Source organism: Poecilia formosa, unplaced genomic scaffold, assembly GCF_000485575.1.
Source record: "Poecilia formosa unplaced genomic scaffold, Poecilia_formosa-5.1.2 Scaffold206, whole genome shotgun sequence".
Lineage (NCBI taxonomy): Eukaryota > Metazoa > Chordata > Actinopteri > Cyprinodontiformes > Poeciliidae > Poecilia > Poecilia formosa.
The window spans coordinates 511,132-523,647 of record NW_006800145.1 but is presented as its reverse complement, the minus strand read 5'-3'; the positions used below and the strand labels follow the sequence as shown (position 1 = coordinate 523,647).

Here is a 12,516-nt window from a genome sequence, read left to right as displayed (position 1 = left end):
TTTTTTGCAAAAGAAAAAAAACAGTTACAGACTGAAGTTTAATTTTAAGGTTGTAGATCATAATAAAGTTATTTAGTGAATCTAGTAAAACTTACTTCAGTGCTAAGATACATGTAGTAAAATGCTGCTTTATCTGCTCCTCCTTCTCATACGCCTTCAATGACATGTTGGCGTCGTCATGGTGGTAACAGTAAATCTTATATACATCTTCTAAAGCTGCCTTTGCCTGGATAAACACATCCCCTAAAGCAAACGAGAAAGAAAAAAAAAAAAAGACCTTTGTTTTAGTCGCTAGCAGCCAACAATAAATGGAAGAAAAAAGAAAGAGTCAGGAACTGTGAAAGACGTACCCATGACGACTGCTTCTGGATCCGGGTCAGACAAGGCCGTGTGCATTCTGTGAAGGAGAGCTGCAGACACCTCACACACCGTCTCCATGTTGGTGAAAAGTCGGTCTACGTCAACAACCTGACAAAAAATATGGGAGGACATTGTTCTGATTAAGAACTGCGGCGTTATGCATAACAGTCAGCCTATTTGCATGTGCACAGCTTGGCCATCTGTATTTCAAACCATGTAAATTAATTTTCTTGATGTAATGAATTTGTCATTTAAAAAGCACTTTCTTCAAGAATACCTTTGCCAATTTAGAAATGTCAAAAACCGCAATAATTCAAGTTTTGACAATGCAAATAAGATATGTGACTGTATTTGTAATAAATTAAAGATGACCTAATTAAGTATTTTTAGATGATTTATATGAACAAAATCACTTTCTTTTTCAACTGAGCAAATATCTGCTTTCAGTAACACTGGAAGGGATTTAAACTTTGATTAACTGGAGGTGAATGTAAATCGGTTAACTGTTAAATTTGTAGACACATCGAAGCTAAGACTCCTCTACCTGCAACACTCGTAGAGGCTGGACGACTTCTCTGATGCACAGTTCCAAGTCGGTGAGGTAGTCCTTTTCGGTTTGCACAAGTTCTTTTATCACTTTCGCCCTGCGGCTCATCTTCCTGGACCGAATCTCCTCCACGTCCAGCACCGGAGAGGGGAGAGCTGACAGGTCATGAGGCATCAGTTTCTCTATGGGGACAAGGATCACGTAAAAATGAGTCCAAGTTAATTGATTTAATGTCAATTTGACTTGATATCATCACGGGGTGAAAAACTGGCAATGGGCTAAACAAAAAAAAAAAAAAAAAAAAAAAACACAGCTCAAGAGATTATTGAAATGCAACGTTGTGCTTTTGTTGCTATTTAAATTTTAAAAAATTATTGATTTTTTAAATTAATTTTTTTTTTCTGTAAGTTTTCTACCATCATCTTGACACCTGAGTGAAACTATGTCACTGTGATCTCATCTTCTTCAAATGAAAGTCAGAGAGCCTCACTTCAGCATGCCAGTCAGGCTCACTTGCTTCACGTTTATTTTTTTATTTTTTATTTTTAAACGCTCTGCTGCCTACACAGTCTGAGGCTGTTCTGTGGCAGGCTGAGGGACGCCTGTTTAAGGAAGAGCGATGCTTCCTCGCTGCCTAATCGATGCCAAGCGCTGCTTCCTCCTCTGTATGCAGAGAGCAATAAGGTGGTGGTGGTGGGGGGGCAGAAGGCTCCAAGCATCGTGTCAGGTTACGAAACTAATCAGGCTGCTGATGCAATCCTGCTGTGAGGATCTCAGGCATCTCATCTGCTCAGATCTTTCAAAGTGTTTGTGGGGCACACCAAACTCACACTCAAAAAGGAATAATGAAACCCACTAAGTGACACTGAATGAGTGAGTAGGTGCACACGGACTGTCATGACTGCACATGACAATATCATCTGCTTCAAGCAACACATAAGGGTTTAAGTTTTTTTTGTTTGTTTTGTTGTTTTTTTTACCAAGGACTGCTTTACATCTTGTTCAGGCAGAGGACAAAAGTACCATTTGGAAAATTGTTCTAGAACTATCTGGCAATATTTGTTCAGCGATTCCATTTTGAATTTATATTGTTTACAAAGGTCTTCCCAATTATTGCATAAAACTAGTACATACTCTACAAAAAAAAGTGTGCAGATGTGTCGCAGGTGCAATACTTGCCCCATATTTTGCTATTTAAAAGACAACAGAAAGCACAGAAGTAGGAGAATGTAACTTGATAAAAGTGACATAACAATATTTGACCTGTTGGGTGAAGCCCAGTAGGACGGATCATGTGACTGTGCCCAGCAGAGCCTTATGGTGAATTCAAGCACAAGGAAAATACTAACATGGCAGAAACAAAGCTCTGACCTCACTCTACCGACAACACTGCGTGTTGCTGTGCCAACTCACACTTAAAGCCACAAAAAGTTGGAAAGCAAGACATTTATTATAGTCTGCACATTCATATTTTAATATGTATTATAAAATGATAATATTTCACATTGGTTTGATTGTTGTTCTTGTCACACTACTCAGCTACAGAATGAGATTTCTTCATTTTTTTATTTTAAATTTACTTCCAAATTTAAAGAAACAGGTTAAAACATATAGAAAAATGGCAAATTACTTATTGTTTGAAGAAAAGTAAAAAAAAAAAAAAAAGTCGGAGCCCAAGGTAGAAATCATCCTATGTTTTTAGCATTTAGCTGTTTCTCAGTTTGTCTAATATGATTAATATTTCACTTATAATGATCTAATGAATGTCCTTTCTTCAATGAATAATTTCTGAGAAACGTCTGGTTTAAGGTTTTCTGCATGCTGTGATTATTTTAAACATTGGTGGTCAGGAGCAGAGCTAAACTTTGAACTTGTATCTGTTGAGTCCGTCCAATGTTGATTTTGAGGTCTATTTCTGGATCCTCTTGTAGAAACTAATCCTCTTATAATCTTTGGCGCTTATATAAATCATTTTCTTCCAAGTTATGCAAATATTCTAACGTTTTTAATCCTACCTCTACAAGTGAAATTTTTCCCGTGTCACAAGTTTAACAATGTAAACAATCCACCCACATCCTTATCGGCCGGAGAGATGTTCTACAAACACACATTTGCTCACCGCTGTCACATTTTTTTTTTTATTATTTTTAATTGCTTCTGCTTTTAATTTGATCGTAAAATACACCATTATGGTTGTGGTGTGTTTTTGTAGACATCCGTTACTGATTTCTGAAAAAAACTTTCTTATTTTCATGCACATGACATTTGTGGATGTGGAATTGGACAGTGTTACAATTCCACATCCAGATTAGATTTTTTTTTTATTTATATATTTATTTATTTATTTATTTTACAGCCAAACAAGTCACACACAATGATCATTTTCAGTTTACATAAATGCTGCGTTTATACGCGTGGGGCAGAAGTTGGGTAGGTTTAAAGAATTATTGAATCAAAACTGTGACACACAGTTGCTGGAATGTGCTGTATAATACTGCTAACATTAGTGGGTTGTTGCAATAACTTTAGTTCAAGCCAGAGAAGAATTTTATTTATTTTTACTTTATTTATTTATTTATTTATTTTTTAAAGTTTTATCTTTTTGAATATAGGCAGGTAGAGGACGCAGCAAATGTGGATGAGTGTGCTCAACTCAACTGAGACCAAAATTGAATTTTTTTGACATTAATACCATGAATTTGAAAGATTAAGTTCACAGCATCCACACTGTGAACTATGATACAATGAGATGCTTTATTTCAGCAGTGACAATGAAACTGGTCAGAGTTGTTGTGAAGAGGAATGAAGCTAAACAGCTATAGAGTCACCCTCAAAGAAAACCAGTTAAAGGTTATCAGACTTCAGACCAGATCAGATAAATAAAAACTATACAGCTCCCTCTCTTGATTTTTTCTTTAAATGATTGCTTTCTTCCATTTTACAGCTACACAATTTGCAATTAAACCAAACCGACTTTTGTAATTGTTACAATTTTTTTTGTTGTTGTTTTACCCTGTATCACAATACATTATATTATCTAAGTAATAAGTCTCAAACACATAATAAGCAACTAGTTCAGTGTCATATGTCAGCTTTAGCTGTCAGTCTGTAAGAAAGATCCCATACCTGAAAACCAGCACCTGTGAGAAAATAGGCCCAAGGAGAGTTTGAGTTTGGTCACTTCAAACCAGCTGAAATGTGACTATTGAATTTTATAAAATTGACACAAAAAGCTTGTGTCATGAAAGCTTCACTTCTTTTTGCTACCAAACTGAAAAACTGTAAAACTGGTGGGACATTTTAAGTTTGACAGAATCCTGTTTGGTTTGGTTTCAGGTGCGGGATTTCCCATGAAAGCTTAGACAAGGGTTTTCTCTGTTCAGCCCAGTGAAAGGGATCCCAATGCGCTAGTCCGGAAAGAGCACAAAAAAACCTGATGGATTGTGTTGCACTTTTTGGAAAAATAATACTTTGGATTGTGCCACACACCAACAGGAAAGTTATCAAGCCAAATAAATGTAATTTGAAAACAAAGCATACAGAAATTGGAGAAAAGCTGGTTGCAATAAGTGGGTTATGGTTCTTATTCTCATGAATTGGCAACATGGTAACAGCAAAGAACTTTTTTCATCGTTAAATTTTAGTTTATTTTATTAAGTTATACAAAGTTAAAGTTACCATAAAATATCAATAAATGCCAATTGTTGCAAAGGCCTACAGGAAATAATGTAAGCTGATGAATCCTTATGTAAACCTTAAAATTTAAAACTGCCTGCACATTTAACGGCACCCTAAGTAAATTTGTGTTAAAAGGTTTACAAAATCAATTCTCTTTTGTTTTTGTGTTGTTTTTACAACACAATAATCTCATAAGGAAAAGTTAGCTGTAGTTATTTGGAGATTTGTTTTTAACCTAAAAGGTTTGTTCCTCATCCAGCCTTATTGTTAACAGTTCCATTTGTTGTGAACCATTTAATCCATACTCTGAAAGTATATATGGGCAAATTGTTTTTTTCTTGAATATATTTCTTCATGTGTGAGGATCAACACAGATCTGCCTCAGTTGAATGGTACGTTCACTTCTCTTTCCCATCTTGAAGGGAAGCTTCTTTAACAATTCACATTTGCACCCGATGGAACCACAAAATCATATTGAAAGTTTCCAAAAACAAGTGAATGAGCACATATTTGAAAATGCTTAAAATTTACAAATGTCTGTAGGCATTGTAGAACTTTTTACTTTATTTGGATGCCATTGGATGTGGATGAGATGATTTTGGGAATGGTAAGATATCCTGGTGGTTGTTACATGACCGCCCATTCTTAGTATTTTAGAATTTGGGCAACAGATGTTCAAACAGGATCCAAATTTTAAAAGCAACCCGTTTTTTTTTATTATTTTTTTTTATTTGTCTTCCAACTTAGCACAGGAATGATTAATAAAATGCCACTTTAAGATGTACTAACCATCATAAGTGACTCTAACCCAGTATAAAACCATATTTTCTTGATTAAATGTGTGTATGAAAGACTGGAAAACCTAGTGTTTGACCAAAAGTTGACAGGTCATCTTTTCTCCTTTCTTTGTTTGGATGCTTATGCCACTCCCAGACAGTTGTGTTGCCCTGAGTGGTGAGCCATATCACAAATGTCAAAGACTACAGCTGATTAGACATACTGATGTCATGTCTCCATGGCTCCTTTGCACAAACCTGCCTGACAGGCAGATGAGAGCAGACTTGAAGAGCAGCAGCTCAAATGTTTCCTCTTTCAGTGAAGTCATCGTTCTGTCAATATTTGCATTGGTAATACCCCTGTAAATATGTAATGCTGCTCATCAGCTGAATCTAAAACAGGGCGGGGTTAATGGTTTACTGAAAACACCTCTGCGTGTGTTTTTGACAACTCTGCCCACCACGATACAGGCTGGGCTAGAAAATAGCACAAAGGAGCAGTAGAGTGGTCCTATTTCAGGTAAACAAAACTGCTGCCGATAAGGCAAGCATAAATAAGTGTGTGTGTGTGTGTATAAGTGTGTGTGAAAGTTACCTGTGAAACAGGCATTGAGATTTACTTTTCGTTTGCTTTATAAACCATCAGCGGTCAGTGTGTCATGTGATTTACATTGTTCACAGGAAAGGAAACTGAGGAACAAGTGGTGCAGGAAAGTCAACATACCTCAGTTGACTCAGTGATTGTAACCCCCCTGCTGACAGCTGATGTCATTTTGCTTGAAGTGCAGCATTCCCACTTGCTGACTGCAAATGGGAATGCTGACAGACTGCACTCTAGGACAGGCAGAGTCAGTTTTTTAAATTTTTTCTGAAGAGTGGATATGTGTTAAAAGTAATCATGCTCATCTGTAGTTGTGACCCCATTGTTGCTATTATTACTTTTGTAACTCATGTCTGTCCACGCTTTTTAAAGTTAATTTCATTCTTAAGTCGAATCTTTTTCATTTGTATAAAATGGAAACAGCTCAAGGGACTCATTGTTCCAACGTCTTGAATTTATAAAAATAACATTATGTTCCTTTTTTCCAGTCTTCCTGGCTAATGTCTTGTTTATGTGTCAGTCCGGAATACCTGAAAGGCCACTCCTCCGTGCCCGGGTATGGGGCACAGTTTGCATATGTGGCTTCATCCCTCAGGGAGTATCTTTCTTAGCACATAGTAACACAACAGGTGCCCAATAAAGAGCAGAGCACACTTACTGGCAGGTGCAGTGTTAAAATTCCCCCACCCCCTTAAGCCACGGATGCTGTTTTTAACAGCCTGTCTGTTATGCATCTATTACATCTCCAGGTATAAGTTTGCACTGAGACACTTTAGTTGCTATAGTTTTGTCACTTGGGAACATCTTTAGCTGCTGTACCTTTAAGTTTAGCGCTGTACTCCGTCTTGTCAGACTGACTCCTCCTCACCAGCGTCCCCAGGTTGATGTCACCGTTGGCTATGTCATTGGCCACTATAGTGTCCGTCTTTCTCCTCTCCAGGTACCGCAGGAACACAGGCCGGTTTCTTCTTTTTATCGGTCTTTCCTTGTCCTTCTCACCCCCACCGGCCTCCTTGGGATCCATGGTGAGCCTGTCAGGTCCCCCTTTCCTCAGGTCAGTGAGAGAGAACAGGAGGGTTGACAGAGAGAGACTGCCTGGGAAGTTCAACAGGTGTACTGTGTTCAATGTGTCCTGACTGCCTGCTCTGCACAGGTAGCTCCTCCCATGTACCTGTCACGAGGGCCACACCTCTGCACTTAGTGCCTAGGCTTTCCTCCCTTTAGACCATCACATCTACCCACCAAAAGGACATTTTGTGCCTTGCCTTTATTTAGAGGGTTTACGTGAAGAAAATACTATTGAGGTCATCTCCTTGCTCATGCACTTTAACAAGATGGGAAGAAAAACTGCCTCTCACTTACCGACAAGGTGCCAACTGCTCATGAGGAAGTTAAATAAGGTAGTCATGCAAATGGCCTGGCTGTAAAACACACTGGGAAATTCAGCTTCTTATTTACACAATACTGAATGAGATCATTTTTAGAAGTCCTATGCGTTTAGCCATAAACAAGTTTACAGGTGCATCTTTCCATATTAAAATTTTATTTAAAAGTTAATTTACACTGATTAAATCCAAACAGTGAAATTTATGTTTCATAAACTCAGTACAAAGAGTTACATATGAGTGTTTATTCCTATTAATTTTGTTTAATATGACTTGTAGATAAATTGGAACCCAAAATTCAGTTCCCCGGAAAATTTGACTATAACAAAAAAGAAACCCCAACAAGATATCCTTGTGATGGCCTGTTAAGCACATCCATACCATGGTTATCAAATCAGATATTACTTCGTTTGGCAGAGTACTGCTAGAAATGACAAACTTCTTAAAGTCACCAGAAGAGATTGTGGAGTACGCTAAGATTTTCTAGCAGACAGTTTTGCTGACGTTGGACAGTTGACGAACAACCAGCAGGTGACACTCGGCACCCCAAATCATATCTGGCAGGGGAAACGCTGAACCTCAAACAACTTGACTTCTGTCTCCACTCTACCTTCAAGCTCTGGAACTTTGATTTTCAGATTTAATGCACAAATTGCTTTCGTCCGAAAAAGAGATTTTACATCACTGATCAACACTCAAGTTTCTCCTTTGGCCAGGTATGACATTTCTGGTGACTCTTGAAGCCTTCTACATTTAGATGCCTTCGGTGAATAAAGCTGTAATGTAATCGAACCTGAGTTAGCATTTTAACAGCAGATTTAATTAAGCAACTGGATGTTAGCCATTTATTTAGCATCTTCTTGTCCCATCTCTTCAGGGTTGACCCGGCAGTGCCTGGCAGGAAGTCATCCTCATGCAAGGTAAACTCATCTTGAAACTGACTGGGCTATCGCTTCGAGATATAACTCATTAATGATTCAAGTGAAGGCAAGGATTTCTCTTTGACTCTCCTTGACAATGCCAAATTATTACTCTCCAAACAGCATTGTTCCCCAGAAACTTTATTACATATTAGAGTGCTGTATATGCTGTCTTATATAAAATTTCATAAAATGCACAAAAAATAAAAAATAAATAAAAAATTATATTACTTATGCCAGTGTTTCCCAACCCTGGTCCTCAAAGCACACTGCCCTGCATGTTTTAGGTGTTTCCTTGCTTCAGCACAGGTGATTTCAACTAGCAGGTCTTTGCTGAACTGCAATCAACTGAATGAGGTGCATTAAAGCAGGGGAATTTCTAAAACATGCAGGGCAGTGTGCCTCTAGGACCAGGGTTGGGAAACACTGACTTAAGCAACAGTACAAGACATGCGGGAAGGAAGCTGGAGACGTATTTACCTCAGGCAGCCTTTCTTCGCGTGTTGCTGAAGCACGAAGCACACATGCATGCAGTTGTGTCACAGGTTTATGAAAGATTGCCAGATTCTGAGGTCATTCTCGGAAACGGTCAATACTGTGAGTCCATGTAGTCTGTTGATGTTAGGCTAAGCTGTTAGGCATTATTTTCCAGCTTTCTACCTCTGGAAAGCACATATAAATTACATACAATAGAAAAGCATAGTACTCAGTCACCAGGGAGTACGTGTATAGGTAGGCCATACAGAATCAAACACTGTGAAGAAACATACGAGAGAAAACAGCATAATCTGTTTGTATAGAGTAATTGCTCTGTGCCGACGGAGTTACATGAGCGTCTTGTTTAATATATAGTGCAGTTTGCTACACCCGCTGAAAGGCAGAGGTGTACTCTTCTAAACCCAGGACACTTAGATTTAAAAGACCCATTAGCTTTGACCCCAAAACATAAAATTGATTTACTTATTTGACTGTCCCCATAGATTTACCAAAAAAGTATCCCACAATTAAGCTCGTAGTTCAATGTAATTAAAACCAAATTTTAGGTTGGAACCTACGGTAACACTTTATTTGAAGGGGGGGGTGAATAAGACTGTCATGACACTGTCATAAACATGACATAACACCTGTCATGAACATGAATAAGCCTTCATGAATATTTATGACTGTTGTCATAAAGTGTCATTCGGTAAATTATGACACTTTTAATACAAAGTTGACATTATTCAAAATGTCTTTGTTATGACAACTTGACATTAACCAAGAAATCATTACTGATATAAATTTGTTATAAAAGTATTAATGATTGGACTTTAAAAATTAGGTAACTTTATGTTATTAAAGGTAAAGTTTAAACAGTAATGATTTCTTGGTTAATGTCAAGTTGTCATAACAAAGACATTTAGAATAATGTCAACTTCGTATTAAAAGTGTCATTATTTACCGAATAACGCTTTATGACAACAGTCATAAATATTCATGAAGGCTTATTCATCTTCATGACATGTGTTATGTCATGTTTATGAAAGTGTCATGACAGTCTTATTCAACCCCCTTCAAATAAAGTGTTATCGAACCTACTTCTACATTTTTTTCTCAAAGCTCCATTGGTGACATTTATGAAATGCATTTGAAAGATTTTGATAAACCAGCTTTTATGGCAGCTATGTTGGAAGCTGTGTTTGTCATTTGTTTGAAGAGGGACCAACTATAAAAGAGGCACATCAAGGTGAGTGGGTGGGGTGTTTGCCCAAGGTATATGTACACGTGTGGACTTTGATCATGATGCACTGTGGCGATTAAACCTCCAAAGAAAAGAGAACAAAAGGGTAGGTTGAGGGGAGATTAAGGCAAAAGAACATTGGTGAAGCTCTTTAATGGGATAAATCTTAGCTCAGGTAGTTATTGAATATCTTGATGTGGATTATGATACAAACAGCTACATGTCTTACTTTTAAGTGTAAAATCTTACACTCACTGAGAATACTGAACTCAGCTTTTAAATTATCTATGCTAATGGGTTGCCACATTGGCATAGATGCTGCTAATGTGGCATTCTCTCTGCCACAACTACACCTTTGCAGGTGTAAAATCCTCCAAGGCAAGAGTAGCCTTGTAGGGTTTTTAAGGTGCCACTACACTACATCTTAGTGTAGTTGTGGCAGAAGCCCACAACGGTAATGTAAAGCGGTATTATATTATTGTTAACACTGAGCAAACACTTATAGATTACTTGGCGACTGTTCTGTTCCTGTATCCTAGCACTTTCCACTAAAATGCGCTGAGTTGCTGCCATGTGACTGGCTGAGTTGCTGTAGCAAGCCATTAAAATGTATAAAGTGATGTGTGAATTTATTTTAATTTTGCAAGCTCTTTATCGCTCGCTGTCATCGTCGTAGTCTAAAGCTGATCGTGTTGGAGAAAGGCTCTTTATTGATTGATTGATTGATTGATTGATTGATTTTACAAGATCCCTTTTACTTTGAAAATGCAACAGGAAGCTTCCCTGTTACATTTCTCGGACGCACGCGGGCAGGACGGGAAGCAGGAACTGACTGATCGGGGGGAAGTGTATATATTACAATGAGATCGCAGCTGCTCCGCTCCTCGTTCGGCTGCTTGCTGACTGTTTTCGGCCCGTTTCCCGCTTCCTGCATTAATAAAGCAGTCAGACAAACTGCAGCAGCTGTGCCACATTCGTATTATCCCAGAAAAACGATGCACTATCAAACGGAGCAGAGAGGACACCCGAATTCTCCAGACTACCGCATTTATTTTAGTAAGTTCATCTCCGCCATGATGAATGGACCCCATGTGTAGTTTGCTTTCTGTAAAGAAAACTGGCCCGGGTCTTAAATAGCCGTGGCTTCCGGTCGGGGTAAATGTTTGACCTTCCAGCTGCAGCCGCGTTTCTTTTACCATTAGAGCCAAATGTGTAAAATTAGAAAACATGTCCACAAGAACATGTGGATTCAAACGATTTACTAGTAAAAAGACAAAGTAGTGTGTGTACATGTGTAGAGCATTGTTCATTATCCTGTATGCATTTTATGCTTCCCCGAGGCTGATTTAAATGAACGAGATGGCAGGCTTCTGCAGTGTCGTGCTGAGGATTTAATGCAATTAAAAACATCTGTGTCGCATTAAGAGATGCGGTACAATGGCCTATGAGAACCAGGGGATCACTAATACAAAATACTACATCTAATACATGTTTTTTCACTTAATTGGAGATTATCCTACTACAGTGAAACAAATAAAGCATTCTGCTTATGATTTTAACTTATCTGTCAGGTAAATGCATTTCTGTGTTGCCCATGGGGGGAAAAAATGCCCAAATTGTCTCTGCCAAAGCCAATCTGCCTTTGGTATGGAGAGATGGCTCCTCCATAACATTCAGTGAATGTCAGTCAGCGTCAGTCCAATATGTCTACTCTCAGGGCCCCAAGAGAGTGAGATTAACCAGAGACTAGCACCAACATTTGGGAGTGGAAAGGTGGAATAACCTGCCTGCAGACTGCAACCCCATTGAAATGTTTGATGAGGAATTGAATACTGATTATGGCTTGTACTTAGAACATTGTCTGGCCAAGCTGGTGATCAGCAATAGCAGACGGTGGCAGGCTTTTGTGGCCGTCAACAATTCTTCCTTAAGCTACGGAGGCGACTGTTTGTTGAATAAAAAAATCGTCAGCATGTCTTGTTTCTTGACTCAAAACAAAGAGTCAATAGCTCTATGGGGTTCCATTTGTATCAAAAATAAGTAGAAGTCATGTGTAGATGTGTAGTTGCTATGTGTCGTTGGTCTATGTTGCATGTTGATGTTGCATATGTGTTCGCTGCATATGTAGATGTTGCATATGTCTATGTTGCATATGCGTTCGCTGCATATGTGTTCGCTGCATATGTAGATGTTGCATATGTCTATGTTGCATATGCGTTCGCTGCATATGTGTTCGCTGCACATGTCTACGTTGCATATGTCTATGTTGCATATGCGTTCGCTGCATATGTGATGAACGTCGTTGGTCCATGCTGTTGGTTCATGTCGTTGGTCCTTGTCGTTGGTCCGTGTTGCTATTGCCTCTTTTTTACGCCATTAAAAAGGCCTGAAGTAGGTCATGTATGATCAAATTGTTTATTAGATATTACAAAAATGTTGGTCTTTCAATATCAGTGGTTTCAATAAAATTGTTTTCAAAATGTTAAGTATTCTAGCTCATATTTTCTTTAGGTGATTAGTCAGGGCAGG

The 12,516-nt window shown here is 38.4% G+C and overlaps 2 protein-coding genes across 2 annotated transcripts in view; one reads left to right on the top strand and one right to left on the bottom strand.

The window, feature by feature from the left end:
- Positions 1-80: 80 nt before the first annotated feature.
- LOC103148479 (rho guanine nucleotide exchange factor 38-like) lies at positions 81-8,176 on the bottom strand. The gene is made up of 4 exons (XM_007567271.2): positions 6,782-8,176; positions 905-1,089; positions 351-468; positions 81-243 (listed from the first exon to the last, which is right to left on the bottom strand). Exons 1-4 carry the CDS (start codon positions 6,984-6,986, stop codon positions 92-94), a joined length of 660 nt encoding a protein of 219 aa, XP_007567333.1. The 5' UTR covers positions 6,987-8,176; the 3' UTR covers positions 81-91.
- Positions 8,177-10,779: 2,603 nt separating this feature from the next.
- Positions 10,780-12,516, top strand: part of LOC103148505 (inorganic pyrophosphatase-like) — an 11,270-nt gene continuing 9,533 nt past the window's right edge. Inside the window, exon 1 of the mRNA XM_016679231.1 lies at positions 10,780-11,078. Within this exon, the coding sequence (XP_016534717.1) occupies positions 10,848-11,078 (231 nt within the window). The 5' untranslated portion in view covers positions 10,780-10,847. The remainder of the gene's footprint in view (positions 11,079-12,516) is intronic.

Excerpts from the sequence above, each read along its gene's own strand:
- LOC103148479 (XM_007567271.2), bottom strand. The coding sequence starts at position 6,986 with ATGGATCCCAAGGAGGCCGGTGGGGGTGAGAAGGACAAGGAAAGACCG. Across the intron at positions 1,090-6,781 it reads GTACAGCGCTAAACTTAAAG|AGAAACTGATGCCTCATGAC; the intron begins GTACAGCAGCTA and ends TTGTCCCCATAG. Across the intron at positions 244-350 it reads TCCAGAAGCAGTCGTCATGG|GGGATGTGTTTATCCAGGCA; the intron begins GTACGTCTTTCA and ends CGTTTGCTTTAG.